This window comes from Otolemur garnettii, unplaced genomic scaffold (assembly GCF_000181295.1).
Source record: "Otolemur garnettii isolate 467f Iridium unplaced genomic scaffold, OtoGar3 scaffold00006, whole genome shotgun sequence".
NCBI lineage: Eukaryota > Metazoa > Chordata > Mammalia > Primates > Galagidae > Otolemur > Otolemur garnettii.
The window spans coordinates 7,520,532-7,539,381 of NW_003852401.1; the positions used below are offsets into that span (position 1 = coordinate 7,520,532).

General features: G+C 36.9%; 1 protein-coding gene across 1 annotated transcript in view; it reads left to right on the forward strand.

The window, feature by feature from the left end:
• MLLT3 (MLLT3, super elongation complex subunit) overlaps nucleotides 1-18,850 on the forward strand; it is a 264,740-nt gene that overhangs the window by 165,503 nt on the left and 80,387 nt on the right. Inside the window, exon 4 of the mRNA XM_012812784.2 lies at nucleotides 135-278. Within this exon, the coding sequence (XP_012668238.1) occupies nucleotides 135-278 (144 nt within the window). The remainder of the gene's footprint in view (nucleotides 1-134; nucleotides 279-18,850) is intronic.

The window sequence follows — 18,850 nt, forward strand, 5'->3', positions numbered from 1 at the left end:
TTTTTTCCCCTGTACTGCTTTGACACTGTAGCTGTTTTAAGTCTTTTCTACTCTTAGTGGGGACTAAACTTTTGCTTTTAAAATTTCTCTTTATGCCTAACTCTTTTCTTTCTTAATTTTTAATTTGCCTACAGGAAGAACCTAGGAAAGTTCGCTTTGATTATGATTTATTCCTGCATCTTGAAGGCCATCCACCAGTAAATCACCTCCGCTGTGAAAAGTTAACTTTCAACAACCCCACAGAGGACTTTAGGAGAAAGTTGCTGAAGGCAGGAGGGGTAAGTGGCACTCTCTTGAGAAAGCCTTCCTGTAAAAAACTAGTGGCTAATGTGTTAAGAAATACAATATTCTGTGAATGGTAAAAGACATGAAGTTCTTTAAGGACTTAGCTGTGGACTCACAGTTTGAAATGAAGAGGTAGGCAAACAATATTTTAAGTAGGTATGAGTGTTTGCTAAGCTGTTGATTAAAACAGCCTCAAATCAAGATCTATGCAGCTCAAGTTTCTTTTGACAGATGCCAAAACCAAGCAGTAAACTATCCTCAATTACAGTAAACTATCCTCAATTGAAGTTGGTGGTATCAAAAGTTTGTAGAAACTTTTGGGTTAAGTTGAACATTATGTTAAGAATCTATAGAAAGGATTTATTGTCCAAATTTTTTGACTGTAATTAATAGAAAAGGTATATTTACACATATTATATGATTGAGTCATTAAATACAAATTTTTGTTGATTTGAATTTTAATGTAAGGATGAATTTCTCTTTTTAAAGTAATGATGAGAAATGTGTGATAAATTTTTGCCCTGGTGATTCTGTTAGAATGGAGCAAGATTTCAAGTGGAGTTTCTTGCAATAAGTACTTGGGATTTTGCTTGCTTCTAAGTCAGCTCTATAGACAAACACTCTGACTGGATAAAACACACCTTAAAATGTGTGTCACTGGGATCATGGACTCCTACTTTGTGAATTTCCAGTGCCATCTCATCTGGGCAATGCAGACCCCAACTATTTTGCAATGTGTTCTTTATTCTAGGATCCTTTTCACTTCGTTTTTCTGGAAGGTTTTTATATCTGTGAAGTGATCATTTTATATAAGCATGTGTAGACCATAACCTGTGCTTCATTTTACTGAGAAACTCTACCTGAGGGCTTTGTGGGAAAGAGCTGGGTTTCTTGTGGCACCGAAGTTCTTTCCCTTTATTGGGCCTGGGACAACCACTTTAAGAACTTCAGAAAAGCTCTCTCTCCTTACATGAGAACATTCCCTATATACAATGGAACCTCTGTAAGTTGACCACTGAAGGGACTGTACCAAACTGTTCAACATAGGGAGGTGGCCAACAGAAGGAACTCGGCCTGCTTTACTAGTCTGTACATGTGGTGCATGTCCAGGCTATGAAAATTAGGTCCCAACATAAGGACATGGCCAGTGGAGGGAGGTGGCCAACTATGGAGATTTTATTGTATTGTATATAATTGTGTGAACATTTTGGGTTATGGAGGCCCCCCTTTTTTTTTGGAGGCAGAGTCTCACTTTGTCACCCTTGGTAGAGTGCTGTGGCGTCATAGCTCACAGCAACCTCAGACTCCTGGGCTGAAGCAGTTCTCTTGCCTCAGCCTCCCAAGTAGCTGAAGCACCCTCCACAATACCCAGGTATTGTGTAAAAATTAGAGATGGGGTGTCACTCTTGCTCAGTCTGGTCTGGAACTTGTGAGCTCAGGCAATCCACCTGCCTCCTAGAGTGCTAGGATTACAGGCATGAGCCACCGTGCCTGACTCTAGACACCATGTTTTTGAGTCCTGTTTTGTCAGGCTACTGTTCTTTGAGCTGAGCTGTTAATGTATATTTGAAGTATTACAAGTACTTGTACCACATTTTTTCACTGTAATATTTCTCAATAAATTATAGGTTAAATAGGTATTGGTAGACCAGCTGCACTACCACTTACAGTATTTCATGGGGATATGCTTTATGAATAAATGGGTTTTTGTAACACAACTCATTTTAAAGTCAGGGACTCATGACTTTTTTTTTAGGAAGGTGTTTAAAAAAAAAAAACAAAAAACACCTGTTTCTTTTTGTAGTTATCAACAGCACAGAGTTGATGCTATTTACCTGTGGCTATGCTCTCAACCGTCAGCTGGTTCATTTTAAATCATAATCATCCTCATCATTTTTCTCTTTATGAGGGTGGCATTTTATGCTTCTGATTGTCCCTCTTGGGTATGCTATGTAGTTGGATAAGTAATTGGAGTGTATAAATTATGGATCTTGAATATGTCAGACTTCTTGTAAGACGTAGGAAAAAGTAAACATAAAACAAGAACCTTTTGAAGCAACCCTATAGTCCCCCAGTCCTCATGGGTGGCCTGTGAGTCGGAGGAGCGGGTACAGTCAGTGACAAGCAGTACTGCATCCTGATAAGGTCGCTGGGAGATTCTCAGCCTTTGCTCCCCTCAGCCTTTACATATCGCAGAATTATCATTCTTGACTTCTAACTTTGCTTCTTTGGGTTTAGGTGCTGTTTGAAGCCTGCAAATGTTTTCCTGTTAAATTGTGTTTTGATAACTCTAAAATAATTGAATTATGCACTATTCTAGGCACACATTTTTTGAAATATTACAAGTTCTTTAAGAAAGTGATTACAGTAAATGTTATAATAAAAGTAAAATTTAAAAATTCATTTGAAGCCATAGTAATCCCACAGATTTTGTCCATTTCATTTGGGACAATTAAATTAACCTTCTATAAAAATGTAAAACCCCAATTAATAGACTAACACACATATTTTGACTTACCTAGATTTTGGACTGCTTTCTATTATTTATATCTGACATTTTAAACATTTAACTTAGACTTAATGTAGCCTATTATGGTATTAATAACGTAGCCTTTTGATCGTACTAGAAATCTTCTGTTCATTGACTATTGTCTCTTCAGATAAACGGGATTTTTTTGGCTGTATTTTGGGGTAGTAGATGGGGTCCTGTGTTCCTTATACCTCAAAATTATATGTGTGACATAGTTATATATGTTCTATCTTTAAAGGAAAAAAAATTGAACCCTCCTTCATATGTACTGTGTACAGTCATTGTGTATGACTTCAGACACGAGTGCAGTAAACTTAGTGTTTCACTAAGATTCCTGCTTTACTTTTTAAACCAAAAAGTACATGGTGCCTTTAAAACGTAAGTTCACTTTTCAAGAGATCAGAAATGTTTTTAGAGCTGGCAGCATCTTTGAAAAAATGCTCTTTGAGTCTTAGAATAATACCAAAGAACATTTTTCAGAGAATCTTAAAAATTACATATTTTTTCTATTTCATAATCTATGAACCTATAGCTATATGAATTTTTTTGGAGGGGGGAGTCAATAACGTTCTTTTCCCTGTACTTTTTTAATGTCATAATCATTTTTTAAAAATAAGTAGAACCTCTATAACTTGGCCATCCTAGGGGCTATAACAAACTGGTCAATATATGGAAGTGGCCAACATAAAAAACTAGGCCTACTGTACTAAACCTTCATGTGGTGCATGTCTGGTCTATGAAAATTAGGTCAACTTTAAGAGGTGGTCAATGTAGGGAGGTGGTCAACTACGGAGGTTCTTTTGCAGTGTCAAAGAAATCTTATTGTACTTCTCTCTTGGAAGAAATGTACCCTGTTTTTTTTTCTGTTGAAGAAACTAAGGATAATCTTGTTTCAAAAGAAAAACAATTTTTGTGGGTAGTGCCCATTTGGATTTAAGCAGTTATTCTCCAAGACTTTTGCAAAACTGAATGATTTCTTTTATAGGACTCTGAAGATAGTTTTCTCTAAGTTGTAGACCTCATTATAACTTGCTGGGGAAATAGTGGATTTGGTTTAGGACCTAGCCCCCGTGTCAGGACTTTGGTAAGAAAAAGGTACAGGGGTAGGGGATCAGAAAATGGAAAGAACCAACTTCATAGCTTCTTTTAAAAATTATTATTTATATACATATTTATAATTTTTTCATTATTTATATTTATTGTTATAGTATTAAGGGAGGTTATTTCCTTTATTTTGAGATCTTCCATAGTTCTTTGGTGAGGGGAAGAGAATAGTAAACAATAAACTTTTAAGGTCAAGGACAAATAAATAATCTATCTTTAAATTGTAAGTAAAAGGACTAAATTACATCATAAGAATGTAAGGTGAATAAGAATGTACGGTGCTAAGAAGCACCTCTCCTTTTTATTGAGATATTTCTGTTTATTTCTCATTTAAAATAATTAACTGATAGATTCCCTTTTGGATCGATGATTGTCAAATTGTTCTCATCAGGGTGTTGGGATTAAAGGGCTTATAATCACAATAGATGATTTTATTTATCACCTAATTAGTGTCTGGAATTCAGTCATAACTGAAAAACAGTACTGAAGAATTCAACATCCATTGCTCTAAGACAGTGGATGAAAGAAGATGAGCTTTTCCTTTGAGTGTTGACAAAGTAAAGAAATACCGTATATCACATATTGTATATCACGTTTAACACCATTTAGTGTGACTAGTACATTAATGGACCTGTGTTGTGTTTAAAAATTAGCCTGTGCTATCTTTCTTCAAGGAGTTGATAGTCTGGCTGTTTGTATTTTGCTTGTATAAAGTGTAGTAACTTGAGGTCTGCTTGGAATATCATTTTGTAAGATGTAAGTTTTCACTGGTGAAATGATGCTTACCGTTGTTCTTAATTCTCAATTTGTAGCAGACTAAAGACTTCTCAAAACTATTGTTCCCTTAGATGGTTTCATGTGTAATAGTGTAATATGCCCAGCGAGGGAGTTGCATCTTTGTGCTTCCACAAAGGTAGTCTAAAAGAGGCAAACATCTTTGGAGAATTGAGTCTATTTTATAGTTGTTCTCCTTTTCTGGCCTGGAAATCAAGTGATCAAGTGGTCTGCTGTGATTATAGGTCTTTTTGTTTGTTTGTTTGTTTGTTTTCTTTTTGGGAGTTAGAATACCACTCTGTCACACTGGTAGAGTATAGAGGCCTCTGAAACTCTTGGGCCAAGAGATCCTCCTGCCTCAGCCTCCTGAGAAGCTGGGACTATGGTGTACCACCATGCCCCCTGTTTGTTCTGTTTTTAGTAGATGTGGGGTCTTGTTCTTGCTCAGACTGGTCTCAAACTCCTGACCTAGAGGAATCCTTTTGCCTTGGCCTCCTAGAGTGCTAGGATTACAAGCATGAGCCACTGTGCCGAGCCAGCTCTGTTCTTTACTATGGGACGGTGGTAGGGTGTTGACATGTGTGTATACATGTGGTTTTTCCTTCCTTTCCTTTCCTCCTTCTTTTCTTCCTTTCCTCAGTTAAACAGGGCAAAGTCTAAACATGTTGTTGAGTCTATTTCTGAATCACTGGTAAGCAGTTAATTTTGAGGACTGAAAATTAAAACTAACCACAGCAGTTGTTAAAACTAGGGTTTCTATAGGCAGAAATCCAATTCTGTTCAGACACCACCTGTTTCAATAGGACATTTCAGACGCCCATTTGGCAAGATTTGCTGGAGAAGACATGGGGAACATGCTTTCAGTCTGTATTAAGTCTGCAGCATAATGCGGTCCTGTTTCTCAGAGTGACAGTTACATTTATATATGATATGTTTTGCAAGGAATAAATTGGAATCTTTCTGAAACATTGCTTATTGTGAAATGGAGTTCAGAGGACTTCCAACAACGGGCTTTGGCTGTTAAAGGGCCAAAGGAATCTTAGGATAAGGAGCTTTTACTAATGCATTTGTGTCAAGCGGCACGAACGCAGCATTATATTGCAAGGATCTGCAATGGATATTGTGAGGGTGGTTTAGTGTTTCCTTTGTTGGGGACTTGAGAACATTTGTAATTTCTAAACTGTGCGGATCACATTATCTCTCCCTCAAATTTTAAATTTTTTGACTATGTAAATGCACACCGTATAAAATGACATACAGTGAGCTGTCTGCTAGGCCACCAGCAATTTTGTAGTAAATAAACTTATACATAGTGGTTTGTGCACATGGATGGGTATGTCTAATTCCTTAGAGCAGAAATGTGGTTCCAAGGCAAAGCAGCATTTAAATTTTGGTAGACATTTACAGATTTCCTGCCAGGGATTTTATGCCACTCTATGCTCGCACCAACAATGTATTAGGAGTGCCTGCGTCTCCACAAGGTGATTTATTAAGGTCTTCCCTCACCCCACGCCCATTAAGGTCTTCCCTTATCCCATACCCCTGCACACTGATGGATGTATCTCATTTTTAATTCACATTTCTCTTAGGAGTGATGATGAGCAACTTTTCATATGCTTCAAGCCATTTTCATTTCCTTTCAAAGACCACATTTTAATGTATTTTAAATTGGAAATATTCTAAGTGTTTCGGTTTTGACTTAAATATATGGGTACTCATCCCACATACTTACATTTGGAAAGGTTACAAAAAGATACGGAAGCCGCTGCAACCAAGGTCTGTGTTTTCAGGCTTGCGATGTGTAACAAATTATGTTCTTAGGAACTGATTTGTCAAGACTTTGGCTTCTAAAAATATAAGTGGCTTTTGTGGCAAACTCATCTCGACAGTGCCTAGAGATGGATAGCTAGGTACTTATTTTAAAAAATGACTCAAAGAAAATAATACAGAGAAGATTATTTTAGTGGCTGTCACTGGACAGCTTCATTGGGTTTTTGGATATTTGTTTTGGAACAAGTGTGCCTTTTTTTTTTTTTAATTTTCTGATATATTATCCTGTAATTGTCTGCGCAAAAGATAAAAGAATGTTTCTGTTTTTCAATGGCACTGATAAAAGGTGATTTATTTAATAAATGGAAGATCAAGCTGGCTTCCTCATTTATGTGGCTGTTTCCCAGAAGTTAATTTTCTGTCATAGTTGGTATTTTTTCTGCTCTTCTGTGTCTTTGGCTGCCTCCCCTGACCCCCCTGGAAAATTAAATCATGAAAGTAGAACATACATATCAATGATAAATAGAATGTCAAAGTTGTAAGCCTTAATTCCAAATGTAACATTGATCTCATAAATTCTTATAGGGAAAGCATGATCATGATAAGTAGAAAGTTATTTATGTCACCCAATCTATTTAGTGGTTTTATGACTTAATATATTCTGAAAGTAACGTAAATTGATTGCAGAACCGTTATAGACTTCTGAACTGTGCACAAAACACATCTGTAGTATAAAGCAAACCTACCTATTTATCTGTTACGTGAAGAGGGAAAAAATAGGGGTATTCTTTTCACTCAGTTCAATGTTTAAGTCCCATTACTGCATAAACTGGGCAAAGGCTAAAAAGCAAAGAAGTGAGACAGGGAGGTGTTCCCATAGTGTGTTCTAAGCAAAGTTCTGTTGACTGTTTAGCTGTTCATATTAGAAAGTGTGTTATGCTTCTTTCTGCAGACTTCCCAGTTGTGGCAGTTTAGCTGACGAAATGTAGGACGTTCTTAATGTAGTAACCTTAATTTAGTCTTGGAAGGAAGTTCTGTGATACCTAAAAGCAGCTGTCATTTAACCTTGCCCCTACCTCTTGCTACCAGGGCACAGAAAGCCAGTGAAATAAGACATGAATAAACAGGGAAATAAAGGATGTGAATGTTGGAGAATTTTTAAATTGAAAAATAAATAATTCTCTGTTTAAATACAAAAAAGAGAGATTCAAATTCTCTCTTCTTGGCTCAGGTACTAGTTTTTTATGCACTTGCTTCAAAGCTGCATATGACGTTTATCTAATACTACATTTGGCTTCATTCCCTTCTAAGGTAGTAGTAAGGGGTTGTTTGTGAATGGAGTTACCTACTTTGATTGTTCCCACTGGAATTTTGGGGTTCATAGAAACACTTTTTTTTTTTGAGATAAGGGGCAAAGGGTAAGAAAAAGGGCGGCTATGATTAACTTTTTTTTCTTTTTTTGGGTGGGGGAGAGACAGAGTCTCACTCTGTCACCCTGGCTAGTGTACCATGGCCTGAGCCCAGCTCACAGCAACCTCAAACTATTGGGTTCAAGTGATCCTCCTGCCTCAGCCTCCCAGTAGCTAGACCTATAGGCATCCACCACTATTCCTGCCTAATTTTTCTAATTTTTGGAGAGTCAGGGTCTTGCTATTGCACAGAGTGGTTTTGAACTTCTGAGCTCAAGCGATCCTCCTGCTTCCCAGCCTCCCAGCCTCCCAGAATGTGAGGATTATAGGCGAGAGCTGCCAAACTTGGCTTTTTTCTCATTTTTTTTTATTCTTGTTGCTATTGTTCCATGAGTTATAACAAAAACCTGATAGCGATTGCGACCTGAACGTAGAAGCTTAAAAAAACAAATGTCTGAGACTCTTGAAGTAGACATTTGCAGTTCATTTTCAGGGAGTGTGGAGAGATGGATGGTAGGTGGCTTAATATAATAATCCTTATCACCACAAGTGACATAGCCGTGGTATAACAGAAAGAATGTTTGATTAGATATCTGAAGGCACAAATTCAGTTCTTGGATCTGCTGCTCATTTACCTTAGGCTTTAGGTTGGTATAAATCTAGAGTAGGCATGATATCTCCTTCCTCCCATTGAGATTATTAAATAAAATGGGGTAGATAGTTAAGCAGTCAGCAAGTAATTGTTTTATTTATTGAAATGACCTCTTTTTTGCTATGGATTTATTATGCTTTGCTATAAACCACAGTTTTTGTTACCTGGAAAGGTGAAAAAAAAAAAAAACGTTTCTATATCAAGGATTTGACATAATAATGGTGTTCTGGTAGAAAGAACATATTTTAGCTTCAAGAAGGAATCTAATTTTTCCCTGATTGTAGAATAAATGTGTGCTAGCTGTAGAAAATGTAGACTTCTTGGAAAAGAAAAAAGAAGAATAGAAAATAAATCTTTATAACCTCTCCAGGGACCATAACCTCTGTCAGTATTTTCCCTGTGTCGTTTATGTAGGTAAGATCACACTGAATGTCCATATTTTGCATTTAGTATGTTACACAGAAGTTGCATAGTCTTAAAGCTTTCTGACTTTATTTTTATCCTTCTAAATCATGTCCTCACACTTCAGAAAATTGATGTAAACTTTTTAGTTGTTAAGAATCTACCAGTAAAGTGTTCTGTTGCTTTTGTTTCCCCTTTTGACACTCTGCTTGTCCAGATTAAGGTTATTGGCTTAATATCTAAAGATTATAACATTAAGAACGAAAGAATTGTTTTGCACAAATTTGAGATTTTTCTCTTAATGGATGTGACAGCACAGAGTATGATGGTCTAGTTGTTTTGGGACTGAATAGGCCATAGTAGATCTGTTATTTGGAAAGATTTAGATTTTAATATAGATTATGATAGATGTAGATTTTGTAACTTGTCTTTGTAAATGTCATTATTGCCTTTTCTTTCCTAATAAGGGGGGATTGGGGGCCTGTGGGTGGTGTGAATGGTTAAATATAAAAAGTCCTTATTAATGGAAAGACTAAAGTAAGGATGTCCTATCCCTTCATTCAAATGTTAGAATGAAATAAGGGTACAATAAAAATGCAGTTGACCTTACAAATTTCAGTCTTAGCGTGAACTCTCCGTGTCTCTAGATAGGGATTTGTGTGGGTGATGCAGACAGAAGTCTACCCATATGGTGTCCGGGGTGCCTTTGGGCAAATTAAAAATAAATGCTCCCACCTCTTCCCACCCTATGAAGTCTCAGCCCAAGGAACATGGCGTAGCCAGCATAGCATAGCTGAATTTCTGCTAATCCTCATCCCATTGGCTAAGATCCTATGCAGGGCACCATCTGGACAACCATTTGCAGTGCCAGTATTTATAGGTACAGAAAAAAAGGTGATTTGGGTGTTAAAACTAAATGATTTTGTCTGAGTTAGTCTAGACAGGAATTATCTGGGGAAATAATAAAGTAAGCTTTCTTTAAAATTTGTTCTCAAAATATTCCAGTTTTGAACAGACATTCCCTTTCAGAAGTTTAGTTGACCTCTTGTTTTGTCACTCTACCTTGCGCTCTTAGCCTGTGACATGGTCACCCTGCATTCAGAGATGTCTTGTAAAGGTCTAGTTTAAGCACAGGGACCAAAAGGGTTTCTGATAAGACTGTGGTGCTAAATCAGGGATTTCAAATGCCAGCGGCTGGGACACCAGCCCCACCCTTCGAAGAAAGATGACTGTGAAAACTGCAAGACCAGCTGAGTAATGTAGCCCTTGCTATAGGGAATTTCACCAAAAGGGTAGTGCTTTGTTATTTTTTAAAGGTAAAGGTTAAATAAGTTTCCCTTTCTGATAATTGTGAATACTGGCAAAGAGAGCATCATTGAACTCGAAATCAGGAATATTCTAGATCACATTAATATAACTACCTTCTATGGTCCACTACCTTCTATGGTCCACGTTAATATAACTACCTACTATGGTCCACTTTTAAGGTACGTTTTATCTGATCTGACTCCTCACAGGGTTCCAGGGTTGGGGCTGGAACTTGTTCTGGTTGAATCTTAGTTCCCCTATGCCCCTTACGTATTTACCCCCTAGGTCCCCATTCCTACTCTTGACAAAGATGGGATTGGTTTCTTTTGTCCATGACACTCCTCTTCCAGGGTCAGGTTTCTTTCCATCCACACTGCCCCCTAGATCATTTTATCTTGGATTCTATTCTTTTTTTTTTTTTTGAGACAGAGCCTCAAGCTGTCATACTGGGTAGAGTGCAGTGGCATCATAGCTCACAACAACCTCCAACTCCTGGGCTTAAGCGATTCTCTTGCCCCAGCCTCCCAAGTAGCTAGGACTACAGGTGCCCACCACAATGCCTGGCTATTTTTTGGTTGTAGTTGTCATTGTTGTTTGGCAGGCTCAGGCTGGACTTGAATCTGCCAGCTTTATTGTATGTGGCTGGCGCCTTAGCCATTTGAGCTATAGGTGCCAAACCAATTCTATTCTTTTTTATTCTTTTCTGGAAGAGATTTTTTGTGATATATGTGTGTACACACTAACACACACACACAATTTTGGCTTCAGTTTATTTTTCATTTTTTATTAAAAAAAGCGATAATTAAATCTTTATTCTGATTTAGCTTTCTTAAATGAAAATGCCTTAAGGTCAAAGGTATACATGTCTCTATACTGTAAAAGCAACACAGGGTTTGAATCCCTCAAAGATGCTTGGTAAAATGCTATGTTTAATCAACCTTGAAGGTAATAATAAAACCTTTCTTGTTGAGGTGTATAGTAGCTTTCTCACTGCTTCATTTTTTGTGCATTGATCCCGATTTCTTTGGGTACAAAGAATGTAGCACAGCAAAACATTCTCTTGCCTTAGCCAAGACTACAGGCACCCGCCACAACATCCAGCTAATTTTTCTATTTTTAGCAGAGATGCAGTGTCACTTTGCTCAGGCTGTTCTTTTTTTTTTGTTTTTGAGACAGAGCCTCAAGCTGTCCCCCTGGGTAGGGTGCCATGGCATCATGCTCACAGCAACCTCCAACTTCTGGGCTCAAGCGATTCTCCTGCCTCCGCCTCCCAAGTAGCTGGGACCACAGGCACCCGCCACAAAGCCTGGCTATTTTTTGGTTGCAGCCGTCATTGTTGTTTTGGTGGGCCCGGGCTGGATTCGAACCCACCACCTTAGGTGTAAGTGGCTGGCGCCTTAGCCGCTTGAGCCACAGGCGCTGAGCCTCAGGCCGCTCTTGAACTCCTGAGCTGAGGCAGTCCACTGGCCTGGGCCTCTCAGAGTGCTAGGATTATAGGCATGAGCCACTGTGCCCAACCTGACTTTATCTGTTTGTTTAGTGTTCTGGAGATGGAAGTTCCCCTTACTTCTCTTGCTTCTGAAAATGTCATTTGTGTGGAGAAAATGATAATTAAAAATCCCCCCTTCTGGGGCCAGGCATGGTGGCTCACGCCTATAATCTCAGCACTCTGGGAGGCTAACGTGGGTGGATTGCCTGAGCTCATAGGTTCTAGACCAGCCTGAACAAGAGGGCAACCTATCTCTAAAAATATTCGGGAGTTGTGGCGGGCACCCATAGTCCCAGGTACTGGTGAGGCTGAGGCAAGAGAATTGTCTGAGATTGGTTAAGTTTTCATTTTCCATAAATTAGAGGCAAACATAATTTTTGCAGTCATTTTTTTTAAGTTGAACAGCAAGGTTATGCATGACGTTAGAAGTGGTTTTTAGAAGTTGTTAATGCCAACATCAAACAGCATATGAAAAAGCCTGTAATAATGTCAAGAAATAACTTTGTAACGGACCAGGTTTTTGAAAGAAGAGATGTAAATAAGTCATGAGCGATGGGGTGATGGTGATTCTTTGAGTGCTCAGATAGTAAAGTATTTTCTCTGGGTAGGAAAGCAGGGTGGTGATATACTTCAGAATCAATACACTTACCGTGGCTGACTTGCTCCCTCTTCTTTGGGGGAACTGCTTTGGCCTCTTGAAGTTATTTGCCCACCCCATTAACACCCATAATCCTTTGGATACATGATTAAAAAATGATGGAGAATATTTGAATCAAGGACAGGTAAGTCAGCCTTACAAATTCAAGATACTTTTTAAGTCCTGGAAGACTTCTGGCAGAAGATTTTCACTTTTTATTTCTTGATTTATAGATTGAAGTTGCCTGAATAAAACTCATGTCTTTTGCTTCTGAAAATCAAGTTTGACAGGGCCTTCCCAAGTCTTACCCCGCACCTTCCTGGCTTCAGATACATGTCCCACCCTTCATTCCTCCTTCCCCATGTCTTTGTAACTATTAGTGTTTAATAAAACAAAATTAAAAATGTCTTTCCAGCATTTTTTTTTTTTTAGTTTAAGTGCTGGTCTTATATGGAGGAAATATAAATACTTTTCATTTTAAAATATTTGATTACCTCCTATGGGTCACACTTAATGCCAGATTCTGAGTATACAATGAATGAACCTGGAATTATTTTTGTTTTTATTTGCTTTATACCAAGTCATAACCCATAGGTCACTTTTTGTGGAATAATAAACTCATCTTCTCAGAGGACTAAAATAATCCAGCTTAGTTTCTTTTTTTAAAAAGGGAAAGAAAACTAAGAGAAATTTCTAACCGACTGCCCTGGTGTGCCTTTAGGAGAAAAAGATGTGATACTTTTAAGACATCTGCTTCTTTTAGTGGGAAGCTGGAAACTCTTTTATTGGACCCATTTTCCATCCTAGCCCAAGCAATTTCTGAGATCCGCTAAAGAACAAGGATGGCAAAAACACCGTTTTCTGCTTTAGAAAGTTAATCTTCTGTGTAAAGAAGTGTATGTGTGTAAAATTATCTTGCTTCTACCACAGAGTCTACCAAGTGGAGCGACTTCACTTTGTCTTCCTCAGTAGAGTGCTGTCGCATCATAGCTCACAGCAACCTTAACCCTTGGGCTCAAGCCATCCTCTTCTCTCAGCATCCTGAGTAGCTGGGACTACAGGTGCCCACCACAACAGCCGGCTGGTTTTTTTATTTTTAGCAGAGATGGTGTCTCGCTTTGCTCAGGTCTGGTCTCGAACTCGTGAGCTCAGGCAGTCTGCCTACTTGGGTCTTTCAGAGACAATGTGTTTTAGTTGAGAGGAGATGAACCCAGGCCTTTAGATGTGGCTGGGTTTTCTTTGTTTGCCTTTTGTGTGTGATAAGGAAGTGCAACCATATTTGGCATTTTGGAAAGCAAATCAGTGTCTTTCATTATCCGTAGTACTAGGAAAGCCTTGATTTAGCTGACAAACCTAATTTGTATAAGGAAGCCTTGATTCCTCTTGGTTGGCATTCAGATTCCTCTTGGAAGAACAATATGGTGCAATTTAGGTTGTTTGCTCAGTATGTTATGGGTTCTTGGCAAGAGAGCCAAATGGAGCAAATTGAAACAGACTGAGGACCTTTTGTGGACACTGATTAAATGCCCTTTCCAGGATCCACTGTGCACAGATTGAAACATGGGACTCTCCCAAATGCTATTTATTTACTCAGCAATTTAAAATTTTTTGAAATAATCTCACACTTTTAGAGAAGTTTTAAGCAGAGTACAAAGAACTTTTCTTTCCTGACTACTTGAGAATAGGTTACCAGCACCGATGTCCATTATCTCTGAATACTTTAGTGTTTAGTTCCTACAAACAGGGGCATTCTCTTACATAACTGCAATACCATCATCAGAGGAAGAATTAGCATTGATACATTACCAACCTCTCATTGTCACACCCCAAGTCTTACCTATTGTTCCAGTAATGTCCTTTATTTTTATACCAAAAAGATCCAGTCTAGAATCATACGTACCATTTAGTTGTCATGTCTTAATCTCCTTCATTGGGAAAGTTTCTTGGTTTTTCTTGACATTCATGAACTTGAAAATTTTGAATGTTTCTGGTCAATTATATGGTAGATGGCCTTCAACTTGGATTTATATGGCATTTCTTCATAACTAGAGCCCAGTTATACCTCTTTGGCAGTAATATCACAGAAGAGATGCTGGGCTGCTGTCATCCACACCACATCACATGATCGTGATTTCCATTGAGCCCTGACTGCTGATGTTAATTCCGCTTGGTTCAAAGGGTGTCTGCCAGTAAACTGTGAATGTAGTTTCTTTCTCTTTGTGATAATAAATATTTCATTGGGGGTACTTTGAGAAAATGTAAATATCTCATTCCTCTACAAACTTAAGTTTATTCTTATTTTTATCCTCTTGGACTCATGAGTATAAATTTTTTCCATGGGTTATAATTATTTATTTCATACTTATCATTATTTATTTTCATACTAAAACTGTCCTGATTTGGCCAGTGGGAACCTCTTTCTTCTGGTTTCTGTATCCTGTTTGACGTCTTTTTTACTTTTTGCTACAAAACAATGTTCTAGGCTCATTTTGTTCAGCCATTTCTGCGAGGAGCAGGCCCCTCTTCCCTTCGCCACCTCCGTGTCCACTGCGACCTACTTTGCTTGGCTCTACCTAATAGTTTTCAGACCGAATTGTTTAGGAATAAGAAGGGCATGATTTATTTTTATTTAATCACTTGTATTATCTTGTGTGCATAAGGATTGTAATATGTTTGATGTGGTATTCCTTAGTGCCTTCTATATACTAAATACTCAATAAGCATATAAATTAATTCAAAGAAAAATACTTACTAAGAACCTGTTAGAAGTCAGTTATTCCAGGTGCTGTAGGGATGCAGCAGTGAATCAAATTTTAAAAAACAGAAGCATATATGTAGTAGTCCTGTGAAAGAAACTAGTTCTTGGGAAGAATGGCAATAATTTTGTAAGGCAACCATTTTCCAAGTGTGTTTGTTTATATTAATATATATTCAATGAAGAAAAATTTTGACTTTGCATTCTTAAAACTGTAGTTCTTCTTAAAGTGCATAGAATAAATGTGTCATAGTTTTTTTTGTTGTTGTTGTTTGTTTTGTTTTTTAGCTTTTGTAATTTCTTGTTAGGGCACCTCTGCTTTCCCCCCACCCTATATGTACCTCAGATATAGCTAAATCTACTTTTAAGGGCAAAATGGAAATTCTAGTAACACAGAAATGTTATATTAGCTCACTCTGCCCTATAGTTTGTTAGTTTCTATACCTCTAACCAAATGCACTTCCAAAGAAAATAGTGATTTGGCATATTTGTTGTCTCCTGGTACTTTTGATAATAAGTAGTAGAATGTAGAAAAGATAAGAATAGAACCAGTAACTGCTTATACTTGATCATCTGTGTTATTTCATCTAACTCCTACAGATAGAACTACAATACATAAAAACTCTTTTTTTTTTAAATAACATAAGTGATATTATTCACTATTCTCTTAACATGTATTTGGTTGTCTATTCTTTGCCACGTATCTACTACACAAGAAAATTAAGCGAGACCGTGTGTGTGCTCTGCTCATAGCAGCTAATAAAACTAAGAATCTGAATGTAAATTTCTCTTACTGCTATATAAGATTCTGACATCAGGAATTTTGAGTTTTTCTTAAGATAAAAATGTTAGGTCATAGTTGGTATGTGAGGATTATTTATATTCTCGTGCAAATTATAAAACAAATACCATACACCTATCTATCCAATTATAGAATTGGAACATAACTAGAACCAAATTATCTGTACACATCTTCCCAGTCCATTATTTTGCTTCCCATATATCTCATTACTCATATTAGGTAAGTGTCCTGAGCTTTTAAACTTGGTTTTTCCACAAATGTTTGTATTCTTCAGTTTGTTCAGCTTTGCTTATTTTGATTGCTGTGAAAATGGCATAATACCACATGTGATTTCCCATAACATTAATTGCTTGGTGCTTTAAGATATGTCCTTGTTATCGCAAATTATTTATTTTGCTGCTGTATTTAGTCCTCAGAGCGACTATATAAAGACTTGTGTATCCATTCTCTTTTATCTAGATAGCTAGATTACTGCTTTTTATTTGGTTTTATAATTACAAACTTTCTTGTGCGTGTCTCCACTACACCCAGGCAAGATTTCAGGTTTTTATGATCGTGACCCATAGTAGGAAATACATTTTCCATAATAACTAAGTACTCATATACATAAACATATCTCAACAAATGAGACAAAAGTTTCCCATGCATTGCTTACCTTTACTATGCGGGACTCAATCGGCTTTATTTTATACAGGTTGACTTACAATGATACAATCCACTGTATTGCTTTGCAGTCTTATTAACCTGTTTTGCTTAAACAACACTGCTTTAAGTCAGGGGGGGTGTCACATTCTAGGGCATATGAGAATCATCTGGAGAGTTAACAACCACGAGGATTCTTGGGCTCCACTGCAGAGATTCTTATTCAGTAGGTCCGGGGTGGGGCTTAAAAGTCTGAATCTCTAAGAAGCATCTAGGTAATGCTAATATTGTTGATCTGCTAACCACATTTGGAGAAATACATAGTGATGCTTTAGGTTGTGTACCTATGGGTAAAAATTACTGGATCATAGACCATTTAACCATTTACCTTTACATTATTTTGTTATTAGCTTTCTGCTATTTTACATAGTAGTTACAACAATTTAGAGTCTCACATCAGCATATACAGAGAGGTTCTTTCTATGGCTGTTTTCTAGACAAACTTGTTCATCTGTGCACACTAGGCACATCAAATTGTGTCTTTTGCATTTCAGTGATTAGTAATGAAGCAGAATGTATTTCAGTGGCCATTCATGTTTCTTTCTCTGTGAAGTGCTTGTTCACAACTTCTGCTCATTTCTCTATTTGTTTATTCAAGGTCTTTTTGTTCTGGCAATATGAGTTCATGGTTGATTATATTTACTGTTGATACCTTTTCCTGATTTATTCAGTTAGGACCTTTTTCTTATTTTATCTTTTGATAGAAATTCTTAATTTTTTTAATGTGATCATTAAAATTTAAAAAATGTTTAATTCTTTCTTTGTCCTAGTTAATCTATTCTTCTATACCCCAAGCTCATATAGATATTCTCTTAAAACTTTTTTCTGGCATATTTTAAAAGTTTTGTCTAACACTGAAATATTTTCAAGCATCTGGAATGGATTTTATATATGGGTCTTTTTATGTATGGGATTTTATGTAAGGGATTTTATGTATGGGATTTTATGGAAGGGTCTAATTTAAATTTTTTCCTACATAGAAAACCGGTTCCAGCATATTTTATTGATTTGTCTTATGCTTTCCCCAATGATCTACCCTGTCAAACATGAGATTTTTATATATTTGTGAGTCTGTTGAGGAGTACGTACAATTCTTTTCATTGGTCAGTTGATCCCTGCAGCATTACCACTATATTGTAACTACTCTCATTTCAGAAGGAAGTACCATATGGCATGACAAGTTCTATTTCGTTATTTTTAAAATCTTCGTATAAATTTTAGAATCGGCTCAAGTTCTTTGAAAAACTCTGTTGGGATCTGGATTGAAATTACATTGAATCTGTGAATGATGAATTTTCTTATCCATGAACCTAGTCTCTCTATTTAAGCTTTCATTAATGTCTTTAAAGTGTTTAATTTGTGATAAAAGTCTACTTAGTTTTGTTTTCTTTCTTCCTAGGTACTTTGTATATTTTTTATTGCTGTTATAACTGGAGCATTAAATGTTACCTGTTTGTTGCTGATGTGTGACTGTGCACTCTACTAACTCTCTTGCTAAACTTATTCATTCTGTATAGGTGTTTTTGTATTTCTGTGTGAACAATCATAGGTGAATAATGATGTAGGTCCTTATTTTCAATTTTTCTATCCTTTCCCCCCCTTGCCTTTTGTGGTCCTGAGTTGGTAGGAACAAGAGTATGAAAGTGATATTTTTCCTGATTTTTAAGGAGACTAATTCTAATAATAATTCACCATTTAGAGTGTTTTTGGCATGGGATTTTTGTGGCTAGCTTTTATCAAGCTAAGGAATTTATTTCCTGGTCCTGTTTTGCAGTGAATTTTATTTGCTCTTTAAAAAATCATTGAGGGTTTTAATTTTTATCTGATAACTTTTCATATCTTTTGATAACAGATAGTTTTGTTCTCTTTCAATATGTCAATTATGGTGCTTGACAAGCATTTTTGTCATGCTAAACTACTTTTGAATTCTTGGATTAAACCCAATTTGGTCTTGTTCTGTTAGGTCCCCGCCCCACCAATTGATTTAATTGTGCTAATATTAAAACATTTTATTCAAAATGTTTGCCTCATATTCTTGAGTTAGATTGGGCCACGTGTTGCTTTGATAATATTAACTACATAAAATAGGAAATATTTCCTCTTTTCTATTCTTTAGAAAAATTTCTGTAAAATTAAAATGATCATTTCCTAGAACTTGCTTCTGAAAGGGTATGGACTTGATTTTTTCTTTGTAGGAAGATTTTAAGCTCCTTTTTTAACATTAATAAAGG